The sequence below is a fragment of the Archocentrus centrarchus genome, chromosome 12 (genome assembly GCF_007364275.1).
Source record: "Archocentrus centrarchus isolate MPI-CPG fArcCen1 chromosome 12, fArcCen1, whole genome shotgun sequence".
NCBI classification, from domain to species: domain Eukaryota; kingdom Metazoa; phylum Chordata; class Actinopteri; order Cichliformes; family Cichlidae; genus Archocentrus; species Archocentrus centrarchus.
Window position 1 is genome coordinate 9,653,917 of NC_044357.1, and position 21,531 is coordinate 9,675,447.

Consider the following 21,531-nt stretch of genomic DNA (forward strand, 5'->3'; position numbering starts at 1 on the left):
CAGGCCACAATGGGCCCCCCAGAGCTTTCCATCCGGCCCCAAATATTACTGAAATCAAGACTAGCCCAGTGAGGAGGAAAAAATATGAAGAGTTCAAATGCAAAACTGTTAAAAGCCACCTCCATCAAAAATGAGATAATATTTACAGAATCCCTTCCACATGTACTATATGCCGATCATGTCACATCATAACGCATTAAATACCCGTCTCTGACTAGTCTGAATTAACTGTGTGTTGGCCAAAGTTTCTACATCCCTACAACCAATCAGAATGCAAGATTGGATTGGCAAGATTTTTATGATATATAAATAAATGATTATCTTGTGATCTGGTTTTGTGAACAATGAAACACAGAAATACTAAAAAGTCTGACTTTTTCAGAGTTCTGATCAGAACTCTGATCATGTTGATCATGTATGTTAGTCTAAGTTAAAGAGTAGCAGCAGTGCGCATATTAGTATGCGACATTACCCCAGTTGAACTCACTTTTGGTCAAGGCCTCTCTTCTTCTCCTCAGAGGAGATGCTTCTGTCTGTTGCTTCCATCGTCATCACCTGCTGATGTGCAGCTCCTCTAACTTTTCGAAGAGGCAATTCAACTGGCAAATTTACCCAAATTTTGTAGGTGTGCCACTGAGTGTTTTCTCTGTTTTTGCACACATGCTGTAACGCATCCTTTTGACTATGTGCTTATGGGTGACATAAACAGCTGCAGGATAAGCACATGCAGCCTCCTGCCCCTTGCATTGACTCCCTTTGGTGCCACAGAGATTTCAACTTGGAGTGTGTAGATTGTGTTATCAGAGGCATGCACATGTGTATTTTAAAAATTACTTATTATGATAATTTTAAAGCATCACCTTTTTGAGCTTTGCATTAGTTGTTTTTTCTGGATGTTTCAGTTTTGTTTTGGTTTTTTTGTAGCTAAGTTTGTTTTTTGTAGTAAATATTATTTGTAATCCCTGAGACAGCTTTCAAAGATCTTTGACTGGCAAATTCATGTTTTATGTACTGCTGTTGTTTCATTATGTGCTGTACTGAAAGTTCCTTTAGGCTGGGACTATTATCTTCACAACACACATGACATAACCAATCCTTCATACTATATATAGTGTCACACTGATGGGAAAACATTATCAGTATGTAAGCAGCAGAAATGTATGATTAACCGCATTTGAGAAGAAAGGACCTGATCATAACTTGAAGCTAAAAGTACAATATTTGTCTCAGTGACAACCACATGGACATTTTAAGGTCTGACAAAGTTTGACAATAAAGGAAGAAATCACAAAAATAAATGTTGCAATTTTAAAATCACATTTTTCAGTCTAAAAAAAAAAAAAAAGGTCTAAAACATGACACGGCCTAATATGTCAAGTTTGATCCTAAATATTCATTAAGTCCATTCATATCGTCTTCTGACATGCAGTGACTTCTTCGAGCTGCACATTTAGCAGTGCATTTCAATTTGTTGAATATATCTAATCACAGTTTGGTTTCATATGATATGATTCCACTGACTTTCTTCTCAGTGAAGTTTTTCAGTTTGGGTTTGCAGCGCATCTTCTCAAACTCTGCAGCGATCTCCAGCGGCGTCTTATTTTTGGTCTCAGGGACGTTGAATTTCACATAAATTGTACAGCAGAGGCAAAAAAAGAGAAAAATAAGAAAGCAGAAGTAATCCAGTTTCTCCTGGAAATAAAGCATTTGGAGGCCATTTGTGAGTCCTTGTGCATGACACATTTCATCTGGTTTAAAATCCTCTAAAAAATATGGCACACAATGAAAACATACTTACCACTATGATGGGGAAGAGCATCCCAAGCACAAACAGGCCTGCCCAGCTTAGGGTGCAGGCGATTGTGTATGCAGCTGGTCTGAAAGGCTGAGCAAAGACTTCCCCTGGAAGAGGAGGTGTTACTCCAACTTCAGGGGAAATGTACATGTTACAACAAGATCTCCTCATTGTTTGCTCAAAAAGAAAACATTCTTGATATAAATATTTCCTCGGGCTGGCATCACTGTGGGTCCCTGAGCAAGCCCACCCCCCCAGGTTGCTCCCCGGGCGCCCCTTGGCTGCCCCCTGCTCCATGCTGTGCTGTGTGTACTACATACTCCATGTGTGTGATGGGTTAAATGCAGAGAATGAATCTCACTGCATGTATATGTATGTGACAAATAAAGCTCTTTCTATTTTAGTCTACAGAAATACTTTTAGCTTAAGAGATAAACGTACCTGGACCAGAGGCAAAAAAAAATATAAAGAGGAAAATGAGGATCATGCTGCAGTACGGCATCCAGGAGACCTGAGTCTGAGCAAAATGAGAGGGTTTAAGCTGGGTGATGTATCAAAAAATACAGATATATAAAATAAACAAAAAGGTGGCCGGTTTTACAGTGACTCACTTGCAAGTACACAGTGATGGTGAGGAGAATCAGTACCACAGACATTCCTGTGTACGCTCTGAACAACAGGGCTTTTTTTCCTGTTCTCTCAATAATCGTGAACTGCAACATGAGAACACATTTAACCTGCTGCAATAAATGTTCTGCAATAAAGGCACAGAATCAAACAGCCACATGGGGGCGCTACGAGAACAGGTGCCACAGGGAGTTCACATTACCGGGAGACCTTCTGACACTGTGAAAGAAGAATGAAGGCTTTTTTTTTTTTCTATAAATGATTTGATACATCACCAAAAAGTGAATAAATAAAAAAAAATTGATAAGGTGCTATTGGATATTATACAAAATATTCAGGTACATAAATTTGCCTTAAAACTGACTTGTGCTAAAAGACTAACATTTCAACAGAAGCCCGAACAAAGAAATTGAACAATTATATTCAGCCCATACCAGATGTACACCAGTTGATTAAAGTTTTATATATATTAGATGATGACTCCAGTGATGCAAGTTGTTAGTTTTTGTCAGCTCTGACTGCTGAAATGCTAGTCTCTTTGCACATATAAACTCCTTTGAATTAATCAGTACTTTTTGTCCTTTCAAAGTTTGCTGTCTTTGAGCTGAGCACCTATGTTTTGCTGGGCAGTCCACATTTTATTGGATATAAAACATGACTGGATATCAGTGAAATAGGACTTACACAGGCTACAGTGGTGGACACTTCACAGAGCCCTGTCCCCAAGGCTGCATATCGTAACTTGTCTTCTGGGATTCCTGCTGCACGAAACACATCAAAAGAATAAAAGTACACCTGGAGAGAAGAAGTTAAATACAGAGAGATAAGAAACTATGTGATGTTTTGTCATGGTCCGGGGTCCTTTGGACCCCGTGTGTTTTTGTTTTGCTTCATTTTGTCTGTTCTGTTTTGGGTTTCTTTTGGTTGTGAGGTTTAATTGTTATTTCTAGTCCCTGGTGTTCTCTCTGTATCCTGTGTAAGGTCTGCGTCTCTGTTCCATCGTCTTACTTCCTGTTTTATTTTGTTAGTCATCTAGTCCCGGTCTCTTGTGTTCAGTTTTGCTTCCCCTGGTCTCGTCAGTGTTACCAGCGTCACCTGTGTTCCCACCTGTTTCCTCTTCCCTCATCAGTCCTCCTGTGTATTTAAGTCCAGTGTTTTCAGTGCCTGTTGTCGCGTCGTCTTGTTCTTTGGTTTCTTGCTGTGTGTATCCTGTTTTTGCCTTAGCTCTGAGAATTTAAGTCAAGTTGCTTTCTGTTCTGCCCTCGCTAAAATAAAGCTGAGTTGTTATTTACTTCCGTCTTGTGTATCCTGCATTGGGGTCCTCCTTCCTGCCTGCCACACAGCTGATTCATGACATGTTTCTATTCACAAACACCCAAATTTTAGAAGAGGTGTGTATGTTAGGATTTCTCAAAAGTGTATATTATGTCTATGAGAAAATTTTTATGAGTAGTAAAAACAGTAAATTTATTACGACATGTAACTCACAGCATTGGCGCCACACAGCTGCAATGTGGTGAAAATGACAAAGATGGTCATCAGCTGCCAGCGGACTGTTTTGTTCTGAATCAGCTCCAACACTGAGTAGTTGCGAACACCTTGCAGATTAACTTTCTCCTTCAACATCTCCTCTAATTCTCTGCTGTAGTCCTTGTTGCCCCAGAGCTGCTTTAAAGCTGGAGTGACATAAGAAAACATGTGATTTAGGTCATAAGTTAAGATTGAAACATAATAATGAAAGAAGGATCCCCTAAAGCTAAAAATGTGTTTGCACACCTTGTTCGCAGGCCTGACGGTCTCCTCTGTCCAACAACAGGAAGCTGGGAGATTCTGGCAGGAAGAACAGGGTGAGGAGTTGAAACAACGCAGTGAAACCACTGAAACCAAGCAGCCAGGGCCACAACGTCTCTGTGCCAAGCAACTCACTGCAAGTACAACATTAATAGTCAGGCTATCACAGATGTAAAACAATAAAAATGGTTCCAAAAACACTGTTAAGAAATGTTTTAAAGGACCAAAGTTTGTATATTATTGTCATCAAAATACAAAATTGAATAGTCCTTGATTAGACATTATTTCTTCTTCATACTTGGTAAAAAGAATTGTACTCAACAAATCAAATTCCAAAAAAGTTGGGACAATCTGTTAAAGGAAATTAAAAACAGAATACAATGCTTTAAAAATCTCATAAAAATCATATTTTATTCACAGTAGAATATAGAAAACACAGCAATTGTTTAAAATTAGACATTTGATTATTTCATACTAAAAAGAAAGCTGAATGAACATTTTGCATCTAATTACATTAATTGGTAGATGTTCAGTAACATGATTGGGTAAACAATGAGCATCATAGAATGTCAGTGTCTCAGAAGCACACCGTTAAAAAACAATCTTTTAAAAACAATATTCCAGCAGCTCAGGCACCAGAAAAATACCATATAAAAGGGAACATTTTTGGCTTCGCATTAATAAAAAAAAAGAGAGAAAAAAGTAATTAATCTGGCAGACTGGAGCAGGTAAGGAATCGAACTACAGGTGACATGCTCTATCCCCTGAGATACAAATAGCACAACAGTACCTGGTGTTCCCAGATGGTCCCTCATCACATACTAACCATACTAACAAGGAACAAGGAACAAGGAATGTGACTCGGGCTGTGGCCAAAGCAAAAACTCGGGTGTGGGAGGAGTTCAGTGAGGCCATGGAAAAAGACTTTCCAACTATCAGGGGATCACACTTCTTAGCCTTCCTGGTAAGTTCTATGCCAGGGTGCTGGAAAGGTCCGTCCATTAGTTGAACCTCAGATCCAAGAGAAACAATTCAATTTTCATCCTGGACACAGAACAGTGAACCAGCTCTTCATCCTCTCGAGGATATTCGAGTGTGTGTGGGAGTTTGTCCACCCAGTCCACATGTTTTGTGGACTTAGAGAAGGCATTTGACCGCGTCCCTCGGGGTATCCTGTGAGAGGTGCTGTGGGAGTATGGGGTGTCTGGCCCATTGTTGCAGGCCATTCAGTCTCTGTACAACCACAGCAAGAGCTTGGTTTGTATTGCTGGTAATAAGTCGGACTCGTTTCCTGTGAGTGTTGGACTTCATCGGGGCTGTCCTCTGTCACCGATTCTGTTCATAATTTTTAAAGACAGAATTTATAGCCATAGCCAAATGGCCTCAGAATCTCATCTCTGCTTTTTGCAGATAATGCAGTCCTCATGGCTTCATCAGGTGGTGGCCTCCAGCTCCCAGTGGAATGGTTCACAGCCGAGTGTGAAGCAGCTGGCATGAGAAATAGCACCTCTAAATCTGAGGCCCTGGTCTTCAGCTGGAAAAGGGTCAAGTGCCCACACATGCTCAGGGACAACTTCCTGCCCCAGGTGGAGGAGTTTAAGTATCTCGGGGTCTTGTTCAAAAGTGACAGGAGTAGGGAGCAGGAGATTGACAGACAGATTGGGGCTGCTTCTGCAGTGATACAGATGCTGCACTGGTAAAGAGGGAGCTGAGTGTGAAAACGAAGCTGTCGATTTATCGGTCAATCTATGTCCCTACACTCACCTATGGTCATGAACTTTGGGTAGTGACCGAAGAATGAATGGATGGATGGATGGATAGATGGATAGATGGATGGATGGATGGATGGATGGATGGATGGATGGATAGATAGATAGATAGATAGATAGATAGATAGATAGATAGATAGATAGATAGATAGATAGATAGATAGATAGATAGATAGATAGATAGATAGATAGATAGATAGATAGATAGATAGATAGATAGATAGATACTTACCAGTCCATAAAAAACAGTGTCTAGAAATTTTAGAATATGTTCCATGATGTAAAAGACTGTTAATAGTCTTTTAATAGTGGGCCAAAATTTCTTCACCATGATTCAATGATGAAGTCAAAAATAAAATGATAACTTCAGGTTATTTCTGTTGAAGAGGGTTCTACAAGCTCTTCAATCATCAAGTATACTTAGTTTTTCACGGGACTGCATGGAGTTCTCACCTGATCCCCAGCAGCTGACCAGTGAACTTCCCCAAGGACAAGAAGAAACCAACGGTCACACCAACAATCACTCTTAGCTTCCAGGGAGTGCATTCAATGAGGTACATTGCGTGAAGTGAGAGACTGACTCCTAGAGGTGTGAACAAATAAAAGTAAAAATCAACAATGGTGAAAACAGCCACATAACAGGTATAAACAGAAACTGAGTGGATTCAGTGAGGTGACAAAAGGGATTATGCAGCTGGAAAAGGAGCTCTAATGACTCTGCTCAGAAGTTTACCTGAATTAATGCCATAGAGAAATCGCCCTGCCATGATCATCTCAAAAGACATGGCTGTTTTACTCAAGAGCATCAACACAGCTCCAAACATAGCCACAAAATTGTTTAACCACAGGCATCGCTTTCTGTGGGACAGAAAAACAGAGTCTTAGAGCCCGAGGCCAAAGCAGGACATTTAGTTGTGTGTCTTTGATGGTGACACATTAATAGATAAACATAAGATTTAACTTTTCTGTTCACAAACACCAACCTGCCAAATTTTGATCCCAGTGGACCACCTGCCAGCGACCCCAGTAAACCCCCAATACAGTAAATGGACACCGTGAAAGACCATATGAGCGAGAGCTGCCATGGCTCCAGGGAGAGACCGTATCTGTGCTCACAGGTTTTGTTCACCAGCTCCTTTATAAACTGCAACAACATGCACAGTTACACACGTGTCTTTACTTGCTGAAGCTACTGATTAAAGTTGTATGTGTTTAAATTTCTTTCATTTTACCAAGTATTTTACTTACAACAGAGGGAGAGGTCATCACAGACATGTTGTATCCATAGTGAAATGTTCCACCAATACCACACACAAAAATGGCAGCAATTATAACAGGACAATCTAGCTGCAGAAATGTGAAAAAAGAAGCATGTGAGCAGTTTTGATGACAAATGTAAGTACATTTTGTTTAATGTCAATCATGTTAAATGATCAAATTGTACTTTTCCATCACAACATTTCCCTAAACTTACATTTGTCACTGTACATGTTAAATTATTTCTATTGGTCATGTCAATTCTGCAGATACAGCAGTCCTTCAGATACTAAATTAAATATTTCTTTTTCTTTCGTTTTTATTTTCTAAGGTTGAGTTTGGCATCCACACGTACAGAAAAATGTAACACAGAGAAACAAACAATTTGTAATAATACCTACCAGCAATTTTAAGTGCCGTGTCATCGTGGGACGTCTGTCGTTTTCAGATGAGGAGTCGTTACAGATAATTCACATGGCTGCAGCACACATTTAACTGAGTACTGAAATGATTAACTCTATTTTTCAGGTCAAAGAACAAAAGTGTGTGAGGGCAACTACAACAACAACAACAAAAAGCAAAGGAAACACCATGTTTGGTAAATGTATACTTGTGAATGAGTAACATAAAAATTTGTATCTGAGATGGAAAAGCTGGGTGGACTTGGTTTTTGTTTATTTAAGAATCTGCCCAATGGGAATGAAAGAATAGCAAACTATTCCACAAAAGGTTTTTATTGTCTTATAATCTGTTAAAACACTAACCTCGCTTTACTTGGCTTAAAGCTTAATGGCGTTATATTTTACAAGTGTGCATTAATTTACATCTAGTTTGTGTAAATTCTTATTTTCAACTCAGTAGTTTGTATTGACTGCTATGGTTTATAAGAAAAAATAAATAAATAAAAATGTCAATTTTAGTGAGCCCATCCATCCATCCATCCATCCATCCATCTATCCATCCATCCATCCATCCATTCTTTTCTGCTTATCCGGGGCTGGGTCACGGGGGCAGGAGCCAAAGCAGAGAAGCCCAGACTTCCCTCTCCCCTGTCACCTCCTCCAGCTCATCCAGGGGGACCCCAAGGCATTCCCAGGACAACCGAAAGATATAATTTCCCCAGCGTGTCCTGGGTCTACCATGGGGCCTCCTCCCGGTGGGACATGCCCGGAACACCTCACCCAAGATGCGGCCAGGAGGCATCCTAATCAGATGCCCAAGCCACCTCAACTGGCTCCTTTTGATGTGGAGGAGCAGCGGCTCCACTCTGAGCCCCTCCAGAATGGCCGTACTCCTCACCTTATCTCTAAGGGAGAGGCCAGCCACCCTTTGAAGGAAACTCATTTCTGCCGCTTGTATTCCCGATCTTATTCTTTTGGTCACTACCCAAAGCTTGTGACCATAGGTGAGGGTAGGGACGTAGATCGACCGATAAATCGACAGCTTTGCTTTTACACGAAGCTCCCTCTTCACCATGACAGACCGGTGCAGCGTCTGCATAACTGCAGAAGCAGACCCTATCCATCTGTCGATCTCCTGCTCCCTTCTCCCGTCACTCATGGACAAGGACCCTGATATACTTGAACTCCTCCACCTGGGGCAGGAACTCGTCCCTGAGCCAGAGAGGGGACTCCACCCTTTTCTGGCTGAGGACCATGGCCTCAGACTTAGAGGTGCTGATTCTCGTGCCAGCTGCTTCACATTAGGCTGCGAACCGTTCCACTGCGAGCTGGAGGCCACCACCTGATGAAGCCAACAGGACCGCATCATCTGCAAAGAGCAGAGACGAGACTCTGAGGCCACCAAGGAAGAAGCTTTCCGCCACCTGGCTACGCCTAGAAATTCTGTCCATAAAAATTATGAACAGAACCAGTGACAAAGGGCAGCCCTGATGAAGTCCAGCACTCACAGGAAATTAGTCTGACTTATTACCAGCTATACGGACCAAGCTCTCACTGTGGTTGTACAGAGACTGAATGGCCCGCAACAATGGGCCAGACACCCCATACTCCCGCAGGACCTCCCACAGGATACCCCAAGGGACATGGGGAAATGCCTTCTCCAAGTCCACAAAGCACATGTAGACTGGATGGGCAAACTCCCACGCACACTCGAATATCCTCGAGAGGATAAAGAGCTGGTCCAGCGTTCCACAACCACAATGAAAACCACATTGTTCCTTCTGGATCTGAGGTTTGACTAACGGGTGGACCCTCCTTTCCAGCACCCTGGCATACCCTTACCGGGGAGGCTGAGGAGTGCGATCCCCCAGAAGTTGGAGCACACCCTCTGGTCTCCCTTCTTAAAGATGGGGACCACCATCCCGGTCTGCCAATCCAATGGCACTGCCCCAGATCCCCACACAATGTTGTAGAGGCGTGTCAACCAAGACAGCCCTACAACATCCAGAGCCTTCAGGAACTCAGGGCAAATCTCATCCACCCCAGGGGCCCTGCCACCAAGGAGTTGTTTAACCACCTCAGTTAGTGAACCACTAAAGTCAAAAACGGCACTACTCAATTTTTAGATTTTTTTAACCTAATTTTCATATTTATTATTAAAGTTGCTTTTTTTGTAATAACAAAAAACAACATTATGCAAGTAAACAAGTGAAAATGTTTTATAGTGATGATTATTTCTTGCCATTTTTCCCCTTTTTGGCAGTTTTTAAGCTGAATAAAATGAAGTGACCTACAGTTACAGTGGGTACGGAAAGTATTCAGACCCCCTTAAATTTTTCACTCTTTGTTTCATTGCAGCCATTTGCTAAAATCAAAAAAGTTCATTTTATTTCTCATTAATGTACACTCAGCACCCCATCTTGACAGAAAAAAACAGAAATGTAGAAATTTTTGCAAATTTATTAAAAAAGAAAAACTGAAATATCACATGGTCATAAGTATTCAGACCCTTTGCTGTGACAGTGATATTTAACTCACATGCTGTCCATTTCTTCTGATCCTCCTTGAGATGGTTCTACTCCTTCACTGGAGTCCAACTGTGTTTAATTAAACTGATTGGACTTGATTAGGACAGGCACACACCTGTCTATATAAGACCTCACAGCTCAGAGTAAACGAGAATCATGAGGTTGAAGGAAATGCCCAAAGAGCTCAGAGACAGAATTGTGGCAAGGCACAGCTCTGGCCAAGGTTACAAAAGAATTTCTGCAGCACTCAAGGTTCCTAAGAGCACAGGGGCCTCCATAATCCTTAAATGGAAGAAGTTTGGAATGACCAGAACTCTTCCTAGACCTGGCCGTCCAGCCAAACTGAGCAATCGTGGGAGAAGAGCCTTGGTGAGAGAGGTAAAGAAGAACCCAAAGATCACTGTGGCTGAGCTCCAGAGATGCAGTAGGGAGATGGGAGAAAGTTCCACAAAGTCAGCTATCACTGCAGCCCTACACCAGTCGGGGCTTTATGGCAGAGTGGCCTGATGGAAGCCTCTCCTCAGTGCAAGACATATGAAAGCCCGCATAGAGTTTTCCAAAAAACACATGAAGGACTCCCAGACTATGAGAAATAAGATTCTCTGGTCTGATGAGACGAAGATTGAACATTTTGGTGTTAATTCTAAGCAGTATGTGTGGAGAAAAACAGGCACTGCTCATCACCTGTCCAATATAATCCCAACAGTGAAACATGGTGGTGGCAGCATCATGCTATAGGGGTGTTTTTCAGCTGCAGGGACAGGACGACTGGTTGTAATTGAAGGAAAGACGAATGCAGCCAAGTACAAAGATATCCTGGAAGAAAACCTCTTCCAGAGTGCTCAGGACCTCAGACTGGGCTGAAGTTTCACCTTCCAACAAGATAATGACCCTAAACACACAGCTAAAATAACAAAGGAGTGGCTTCACAACAATTCTGTGACCATTTTTGACTGGCCCAGCCAGATCCCTGACCTAAACCCAATTGAGCATCTCTGGAGAGACCTGAAAATGGCCGTCCACCAACGTTCACCATCCAACCTGACGGAACTGGAGAGGATCTGCAAGGAAGAATGGCGGAGAAATCCGTGACTGCAGACTAAAATATTCCCATTTGAATCCACCTTCAGGAGATTCCCATATGTGGTGTCAACCACTAAACCTCTGAGGAAGAAAAAGAGGAAAGAGGTGAGCAAGTTTATCAATAATTGACAGGAAGAAAAAAATATCAGATGAATTGATTAGCTGGTTCACTGTGGCATGAATCATTAGAGAGATTTGAAACTAACCGAGTGGGAAAGCTGGGGTCGTACTTGTAGCGTAGAATCTCGTGAGGGTATCTAATCGACACATCCTGTCTCTCATCAGCTCAAAGCCCATGCTCTCGTAGTATGGAGACTTACACGCTACAAGCAGAAATACACACAGCAAAAACATGAGTACACAATCAGCCAGTGCTGTGTAGAAAAGTGTGAAATCATAATGAATCGACACAGAGTTCAAAATTATGAATAAACACAACATATGGCACCACACACTGTAAGACATGATAAGCTAACTTTACTTTAAAAAATGAAGTAACCTGACTAAATTAGACCTAACTTATTTTGAGTGTGCAGTAAATAAAGTTACACAAAGTTAATATTGCCTCCTGGGAATCCTGCACCCTCATGTGAAGACATCACATTTTGGCTTTTTTTTGCACCTTATACTTCATTCTGCTCAATAAAGTGTTTAATACTTGATTAAACAATGGTGACTTTATTGTATTACACTGTAAAATAAATTCATTGTCCCCATATGAGGACATACTTTAAAAAAGGTTTGTAACAACCAGTCACAACTATGTAACAAAGTATTTTTGATAAATACATTCAGTAAATTTTTATAATTATCATGTCAATCTTATCCCAAATAGCTGGGAGAATTTTAAAATGCATCTCAAACATTTTAAGATAAAAACACTTCATACACCCCTTGTTGTGGCAAATATTCTAATAAATAAACTCAGAAAATGTTACTGCCCATGGCACCTAAATATTGGTGCCACAGGGAGTCCACAGGGAGTACACAATATTTCAAATATGTTTTATATCACACCACTAAATTAAGGATTTGATGTTAAACATCAACAATTAAATGAGTCTTTGTGCTAGGCACATTCATATTCTTCAGTTTCTGCTGCAGCAACACTTACTGAGGGGGAGAAGCTGAATAAACTGATGACTCAAACATTTATACAGGGTTAGGGTGCAAACTTCCAGAAGACGGGAATAGGTTAGAGTGTCAAAAAGCATTGGAAGTTGTGGAGATTTACCAGTGGATTTTAGATTGCAATTTATTGTCTAACTTATCATATGAGCAACAATATTTTTATGATATATAAATAAGGGATTACTTTGTGATCTGGTTTTGTGAACTATGAAACACAGAAATAGTAAAAAGACTAATTTTAGCTGAGAAAGAAAAACTAATGAAAGCCCAGAAACACATGTTGGCCATGTGTGTTATTCTGAGTTGTGCAGTGTGCACATTAAGGGTGAGAATAAGAATAACTTTATTGATCCCAGAGGGAAATACATATGTCTGACAGCTCATCTACTATTTGTATGAAAAGCCATCATGGCTGTGGGTGCAAATGATTTTTTTGTATCTCTCAGTTTTACAGCAGAGAGAGAGGCGTCTTTCAGTACTTATGAATTCTGTTCCATAAGGACGTCATAAAGTTGGTGCTCAGAGTTGTTCAGGATGGCTTCTAACATCTTAGTGGGAATTTTTCTACCACCTCTCCCAGTGTGTCCATTCTGGCTCCAATTACAGAGCCGGCTTTGCTTAGTTTGTCCAGTCTCCTTGCATACTTGTTTCTGATGCTGCCACCCCAGCAGACTGCAGCATAGAACAGCACACTTACCAATACAGATACTGATAGAACATATTCAGCATTTAACTGTAAATGTCAAGAGATCTTGGTTTTCTGCCCTTTTCGTATAGTTTGTTACCACCTCTATGTCCACTCCACAAACCTTTACAGGCTGTAGAGGGAGCCTTAATCTTTGGAAATCTTCTATCATTTCCTTTGTCTTAGAGGTGTTCACTATGAGATGGGTTTTGTGACGCCAGTTGCTGAATGCTTTAACAAGATCCCTGTTTTCTGATTCCTGTCCATTCCTGGTACACACCACAATGGCAGTGTCATCTGAGTATTTCTGGATGTGGCAGGACTCACAATTTGAAGTCTGTTGTAAACAGTGTGAAAACAAATGGAGCCAGGACAGTCCTTTGTGGAGCCCCCCAAGCTGCTCATTAATGTAATTAATATTAGTATGCGATATTACTCTAGTTGAACTCACTTTTGGTCAAGGCCTTTCTTCTTCTCCTTGGAGGAGATGCTTGTAGAGCACTGCTCTCGTACAGTTTAAACTATAAAAATGTATTATATTTCATAAGAGATAAAAAAAATTACAATGTAAATCTATGATGACTGTGACCGCCCTCTGCCCTGGCCAGGGCCTGCTGTTGTCTGTGTTGTCTTGAAGGTTCCTGGTGGTCGGGGTTAATCAGTGCAACTGGGAGCACCTGGCCAGTCTCCCTGGAGCATTTAAGAGCTGGCTGTCTCAGCTCTGAAAGTTTTCTTTTTTTTATACCTTCATTCATCCAGCACCATGGTTATTTGTTTGGTTGGGTTTATCTTGCTTTGTTACACTGCAACACTGTGCATACTCAGCATCCCTCCATTCATCCAACACGCTGAAAGTACTGATTGTCACACTTCATGGAGCATTATTGTTTGCACCTTACTGTTTTTGGACAAATAAACTGTTAATATCTGATTCAACTGGTGTCTCTCCTATTATTTGTCATGGAGCCAGACTGTGACATGGCCTAATCATAACTTGAAACAAAAAGTACAATATTTGTCTCAGTGTCCCACTGACAACCACACGGACATTTTAAGGTCTGACAAAGTTTAAGGATAAAGTAAGAAATCACAAACAGGAAAAATGTTGCCACAAATCACTTTTAAAATCATACTTTTTAATCTAAAAAAAACACAGGTCTATAACATGACATGGTCTATGATGACCAGTTTGATCCTAAATATTTGTTAGGCCATTCATATCTGACATGCAGTGATTTCTTCGAGCTGCACATTTAGCAGTGCATTTCAATTTATTGACTTTATCTAATCACAGTTTGGTTTCATATGATATGATTCCACTGACTTTCTTCTCAGTGAAGTTTTTTAGTTTAGGTTTGCAGCGTATCTTCTCAAACTCTGCAGCAATCTCCAGCGGCGTCTTATTTTTGATCTCAGGGACGCTGAATTTCAGATAAATCGCACAGCCGAGGCAAAAAAAGAGAAAAATAAGAAAGCAGAAGTAATCCAGTTTCTCCTGGAAATAAAGCATTTGGAGGCCATTTGTGAGTCCTTGTGCATGACACATTTCATCTGGTTTCAAATTATCTTAAGAATATGGCACACCATGAAAACATACATACCACTATGATAGGGAAGAGCATCCCAAGCACAAATAGGCCTGCCCAGTTCAGGGTGCAGGTGACTGCATATGCAGCTGATCTGAAAGGCTGAGCAAAGACGTCCCCTGGAAGAGGAGGTGTTACTCCAACTTCAGGGGAAATGTACATGTTATAACAAGATCTCCTCATTGTTTGCTCAAACAGAAAACTTTCTTGATGTAATCATTTTAGTCTAAAGAAATATGTTTAGCTTGAGAGATAAACGTACCTGGACCAGTGGCAAAAAAGAATATAAAGAGGAAAATGAGGACCATGCTGCAGTACGGCATCCAGGAGACCTGAGTCTGAGCAAAATGAAAGGGTTTAAGTTGGGTGATGTATCAAAATGGATGGATGTGTTTATGGTAACACTTTATAATACCGCCTGTGACTAAAGCCATAAGTGTTATGTGTCACTGTGCAGCAGGGTTGGACCCAAATGCAGGAGGAGTGAAAACTGAGCTGAACTCAAACAGCTTTAATGCAGGAGGCTCACATGCAAAGTCCAAAACACAAAAACACTAAATCCCAGAGTCACAGCAGAGCTGGAGACAAGAGGGAAAACTACAAACAACAGAACACACAGCTTACTAGCAACATAGACAACAACACAACAATGAACTGAAGGAACACTGAGACCTTAAATAAACACATCAGGTAATCAGGGAGAGAGAGAGAGAGAGAGACAGCTGGGGAGGACGAGGCACAGGTAAACAGAATTACACAAACGAGACAAGGGGACACAAAGCAGGACACAAGATGCACAGAACACAAGACAGAAAGAGAGAAGACAGGGAAACAAACACAAACTTGACATCGGCACATGGGTAGGCAGACACACAGGAAAACAGACACAAGAGACTCTACACAAAAGGGAGGAACACTAAGGGAAAACACAGGGAGAACTAAACTCTAAAGCTATTGGGATCTTAAGGATACATGATTACATGAAGTGAAACTAAACACAAAACACGAAACAAAGGGCCAAGATATGGGGAACAAGACAGACACAGAAACATGGCGACGCGGGGAAGTCGAGAACAAAGGGAAAGCAGACTGAAATACAATAACTTTAACTAATAACAGGATTCAGAAATTATAACAAACCAGGAATCTAAACTGTAAACAAACTTAGGAACACAGCAGAAATACAACAAAAAACAGAATCTCACAGAAAAAAACACACAACACTCAGTAACCGGTCCAGGACCATGACAGTAAGAACCTGTATCTACGTGTAAGTACCATGACTAAGGCCACAAGTACCATGACTAAGGCTGTAAGTACATGTCTTTTACAGGGATGCACCATGTAAGTACATTTAAGTTCTGCGTAATTTCCAGGTAATTTAGCCGAAAAACCAACACTGTTTCCCGGATCCTAAAATGTAGGATGTAGTTCTGTGTAACTTACAGGATTAAGGCTATAAGTTCTGGGACTATGGCTGTAAGTACCCTGTACTTACGTGTAAGTACAGGTATTATACAGGGATGCACCCTGTAAGTAAATTTTAGTTGTGCTTAGTTTTGGGGTTACGGCCATAAGTTCCAGGACTCCTGGAAATTGCGCAGAATTTAAGTGTACTTACAGGTTACATCCCTATAAAATACCTGTAAGTTAGGTTAAACTACTACATCATACGACCCGCGCCCTGAAAAGTATAGCGTACCAACGATGTAACCAGTGGCAGTGGCGCAGTGGGTAGGCATTCGCCTTGCAGTTGGGTTGCTGGTTCAAGCCCCTGTCCCTGCGCTGCGTTGTGTCCTTGGGCAAGACACTTAAACCACATTGCCTAACGGTCGCGCCGGTCTCTGGCTGCATGACCGCAGATGCTCGTCTCTGGATGAGTGATCTGGAACGATCATTTTGTTGTGTGCTTTGTGTGCACAATGACAATAAGTTGCATCTAACATCTAGTATCGGGGAAACAGTGTTGGTTTTTCGGCTACGTTACCTGGAAATTATGCAGATGTTAAATGTACTTACAGGGTACATCTCTGTAATATGGCCTTGCGGCCTTTGTTGAGGTACTTACACGTAGGTATGGGGTACTTACAGCCTTAGTCACAGTACTTAGGGCCTTATACGGTACTTACAATTAGGAATGGGTACTTACGGCCTTAGTGCTGGAAATTGCGCAAAACATAAATGTACTTACAGGGTACATCCCTGTAAAATACATGTACTTACAGCCTTCGTCACAGGCCGTATTATAAACTGTTACCATGTTTTTTTTTATAAAGGTGGCTGGTGTTGCAGTTACTCACTTGCAAGTACACAGTGATGGTGAGGAGAATCAGTATCACAGACATTCCTGTGTACGCTCTGAACAGCAGGGCTGTTTTCCCTGTTTTCTCAATAATCGTGAACTGCAACATGAGAACACATTTAACCTAAACAGCCACATGGGGGAGCTACGATTACACATGAGAACAGCTGCCACGGGGCGTTCATGTTACAGGGAGACTTTCTGACACTGTGAGAGAATAATGAAGGCTTTTTTTTTTCCTTTTCTATAAATGATTTGATACTTCACAAAGGATGCTACAGTATGCAAAAATGTTCAGGGACATAAACTTGCCTTAAAATTGACTAACAGTAGCGTGAACAAAGAAATCAGTCAAGTTAAAGTTTTATATATATTAGATGATGATGCAAGCTGTTAGTTGTTAGTTTTTGTCAGCTCTGACTGCTGAAATGCTAGTCTCTTTGCACATATAAACACCTTTGAATTAATCAGTACTTTTTGTCCTTTCAAAGTTTGTTGTCCTTGAGCTGAGCGCCTATATTTTGCTGGGCAGTCCACATTTTACTGGATATAAAACATGATGTGATATCAGTGAAATAGGACTTACACAGGCTACAGTGGTGGACACTTCACAGAGCCCTGTCCCCAAGGCTGCATATCGTAACTTGTCTTCTGGGATTCCTGCTGCACGAAACACATCAAAAGAATAAAAGTACACCTGGAGAGAAGAAGTTAAATACAGAGAGATAAGAAACTATGTGATGTTTCTATTCACAAACACCCAAATTTTAGAAGAGGTGTGTATGTTAGGTATTTCTCGAAAGTGTATATTATGTCTATGAGAAAATTTTTATGAGCATTAACAACAGTAAATTTATTATGACATGTAACTCACAGCATTGGCGCCACACAGCTGCAATGTGGTGAAAATAACAAAGATGGTCATCAGCTGCCAGCGGACTGTTTTGTTCTGAATCAGCTCCAACACTGAGAAGTTGTGAACACCTTGCAGATTAACTTTCTCCTCCAACATCTCCTCTAATTCTCTGCTGTAGTCCTTGTTGCCCCAGAGCTGCTTTAAAGCTGGAGTGACATAAGAAAACATGTGATTTAGGTCATAAGTTAAGATTGAAACGTAATAATGAAAGAAGGATCCCCTAAAGCTAAAAATGTTTTTGCACACCTTGTTCACAGGCCTGACGGTCTCCTCTGTCCAACAACAGGAAGCTGGGAGATTCTGGCAGGAAGAACAGGGTGAGGAGTTGAAACAACGCAGTGAAACCACTGAAACCAAGCAGCCAGGGCCACAACGTCTCTGTGCCAAGCAACTCACTGCAAGTGCAACATTAATAGTCAGGCTATCACAGATGTAAAACAATAAAATGGTTCCAAAACACTGTTAAGAAATGTTTTAAAGGACTATATTGCTGTCATCAAAATCCTTCCTTCCAAGTCCTGTATTGTGGGTCCATTTTCTGCATCCCACACAGCCGTACATGACAATTTTATTCACGATAGAATATAGAAAGCCCATCAATTGTTTAAAATGAGACATTTTATTACTTTGTGTAACAACATTTTGAATTTGATGGCAGCAACACATCTCAAAAAAGTATTGGTAGCAGATCGGTCACACGACTGGGTATCCAAAGAGCATCTTAGAGACAGTTTCTCAGAAGTGTAGATGGGCAGAAGTTCAACAATCCATAAAAAAAACTGTGTCTACAATTTTTAGAATATGTTCCATAATGTAAAATTGAGACTGTTAATAGTCTTTTTTTAGAGTGGGCCAAATTTGCTCCACCATGAGTGAATCATGAAGTCATAAAGAAAATGATAACTTCAGGTTATTTCTGTTGAAGAGGGTTCTACAAGCTCATCAATCATCAGGTATACTTATTTTTTCACAGGACTGCATGGAGTTCTCACCTGATCCCCAGCAGCTGACCAGTGAACTTCCCCAAAGAGATGAAGAAACCAACGGTGACACCAACAATCACTCTTAGCTTCCAGGGAGTGCATTCAATGAGGTACATTGCGTGAAGTGAGAGACTGACTCCTAGAGGTGTGAACAAATAAAAGTAAAAATCAACAATGGTGAAAACAGCCACATAACAGGTATAAACAGAAACTGAGTGGATTCAGTGAGGTGACAAAAGGGATTATGCAGCTGGAAAAGGAGCTCTAATGACTCTGCTCAGAAGTTTACCTGAATTAATGCCATAGAGAAATCGCCCTGCCATGATCATCTCAAAAGACATGGCTGTTTTACTCAAGAGCATCAACACAGCTCCAAACATAGCCACAAAATTGTTTAACCACAGGCATCGCTTTCTGTGGGACAGAAAAACAGAGTCTTAGAGCCCGAGGCCAAAGCAGGACATTTAGTTGTGTGTCTTTGATGGTGACACATTAATAGATAAACATAAGATGGAACTTTTCTGTTCACAAAAACCAACCTGCCAAATTTTGATCCCAGTGGACCACCTGCCAGCGACCCCAGTAAACCCCCAATACAGTAAATGGACACCGTGAAAGACCATATGAGCGAGAGCTGCCATGGCTCCAGGGAGAGACCGTATCTGTGCTCACAGGTTTTGTTCACCAGCTCCTTTATAAACTGCAACGACATGCACAGTTACACACGTGTCTTTACTTGCTGAAGCTACTGATTAAAGTTGTATGTGTTTAAATTTCTTTCATTTTACCAAGTATTTTACTTACAACAGAGGGAGAGGTCATCACAGACATGTTGTATCCATAGTGAAATGTTCCACCAATACCACACACAAAAATGGCAGCAATTATAACAGGACAATCTAGCTGCAGAAATGTGAAAAAAGAAGCATGTGAGCAGTTTTGATGACAAATGTAAGTACATTTTGTTTAATGTCAATCATGTTAAATGATCAAATTGTACTTTTCCATCACCACATTTCCCTAAACTTACATTTGTCACTGTACATGTTAAATTATTTCTATTGGTCATGTCAATTCTGCAGATACAGCAGTCCTTCAGATACTAAATTAAATATTTCTTTTTCTTTTGTTTTTATTTTCTAAGGTTGAGTTTGGCATCCACACATGTACAGAAAAATGTAACACAGAGAAATAAACAATTTGTAATATTACCTACCAGCAATTTTAAGTGCTGTGTCATCGTGGGACGTCTGTCGTTTTCAGATGAGGAGTCGTTACAGATAATTCACATGGCTGCAGCACACATTTAACTGAGTACTGAAATGATTAACTCTATTTTTCAGGTCAAAGAACAAAAGTGTTTGAGGGCAACTGAAACAAAAAAGCCAAAGCAAACATAATTTTTGGTAATCATATGCGTGTGTATGAGTAACATAAAAATTTGTATCTGAGATGGAAAAGCTGGGTGGACTTGGTGTTTCTTTACTTAAGTATTCTGCTCAATAATCCTGAAATACTGAGCAGACTATTCCACAAACTGTTTTTTTTTGTCTTTCAATCTGTTTAAACACTTGGAAAACTTACCTTTAACCTCAGTTTAACTGGCTTAAAACTTAATGGGGAACACGCCATCCACAGAAATTCACCTCATGGAACCTTAAAGGGCCACATATATCACACAGGACAGAGCCGTGATTCCTAAAAGATAGGAAAATATATTTGTTTTCCAGATGATGAGAAGCTCAGTGGCAGACTTGTGTATGTTCAGTAAACATTGAGCTACAACCAGCATCAGCTCTATTTTATCACTTGCTAATTAACTCTTGGAGTTAAGAAAATTTGAAGTTGCAAGGTTCAGGAAAGAAAAAAGTATTGGTTTGGCACTTTTGTATATCTAAATAAAACAAATATAGGATGTTACGTAGGAAGCTGTTTGCCTAACACCTGGAAAGAAAATAATGTGAATTTTTCAAAATGTCAAACTACCACACTAAGAAATACTTTAACTGTTAAATCAGATCAATCATGTCATAGTGTCATCTGTATTTGGGATGCAGATGTGCACTTATTCAAATCGCTGCTTCTTAGGGTTTCTACCCAAATCTGCATTTTAATAAGCCAAAGCAGTACCAATCATTTCCACCAAAAAAAAGCTGGTGCTGGTGCCAAAAAGTTGGAATGGCATCACTGAAATAAATTGTCACAATTATGATAAAAACACAGGCAAAAACAGCGCAAATTCCATTACATCACATCAGGTTCTCAAAACTAAGCTGGTCCTCAAAAAGAACAAAAGCTGTGCACAGGACCCGGCTCTGTCCTGAGGAGGCTGTGTTTGTATCTGGCACACTATGCTGCCAGATGTCACACAGCTGACCTCCAGAGAGGAAGCAGTGTCAACAACACGCTGCCATCAGAGCACTGAAACTTCAAAGAAAGTTGTCAGGAAGACTCTTTCCTGCCGGAGATGGAAGCTCTTGCTGCTGCCAGAGAAGCTCTATTTCCAGCTTGACAAAAGGAGGAATGGCTGACACTGTGTGAGACAAAGCAAGTAAGTGATGCAGTTATATTATTTCATACCAACAAGCTTCAGACTGTAAGGCTTTTCTTAAGAAGTCACAATAGCGAACTGAAGGATGAACCAGCGTGTTTCTTTGGAGAACCACAGATGTACTGT

The 21,531-nt window shown here is 40.7% G+C and overlaps 2 protein-coding genes across 2 annotated transcripts; both read right to left on the bottom strand.

Annotated features, from left to right (window-relative positions):
* Nucleotides 1-1,391: 1,391 nt before the first annotated feature.
* On the bottom strand, nt 1,392-7,272 carry LOC115789802 (solute carrier family 2, facilitated glucose transporter member 9-like). Its single transcript, XM_030743325.1, has 11 exons — nt 7,231-7,272; nt 6,966-7,126; nt 6,716-6,840; nt 6,436-6,565; nt 4,199-4,347; nt 3,911-4,098; nt 3,107-3,217; nt 2,407-2,508; nt 2,237-2,312; nt 1,799-1,926; nt 1,392-1,692 (listed from the first exon to the last, which is right to left on the bottom strand). The coding sequence occupies exons 1-11, from the start codon at nt 7,255-7,257 to the stop codon at nt 1,486-1,488; spliced, it is 1,404 nt and encodes a 467-aa protein (XP_030599185.1). The 5' UTR covers nt 7,258-7,272; the 3' UTR covers nt 1,392-1,485.
* Nucleotides 7,273-14,355: 7,083 nt separating this feature from the next.
* LOC115789817 (solute carrier family 2, facilitated glucose transporter member 9-like) lies at nt 14,356-19,751 on the bottom strand. The gene is made up of 11 exons (XM_030743343.1): nt 19,659-19,751; nt 19,394-19,554; nt 19,144-19,268; nt 18,864-18,993; nt 18,118-18,266; nt 17,830-18,017; nt 17,542-17,652; nt 16,954-17,055; nt 14,916-14,991; nt 14,669-14,796; nt 14,356-14,562 (listed from the first exon to the last, which is right to left on the bottom strand). Exons 1-11 carry the CDS (start codon nt 19,683-19,685, stop codon nt 14,356-14,358), a joined length of 1,404 nt encoding a protein of 467 aa, XP_030599203.1. The 5' UTR covers nt 19,686-19,751.
* Nucleotides 19,752-21,531: the final 1,780 nt, after the last annotated feature.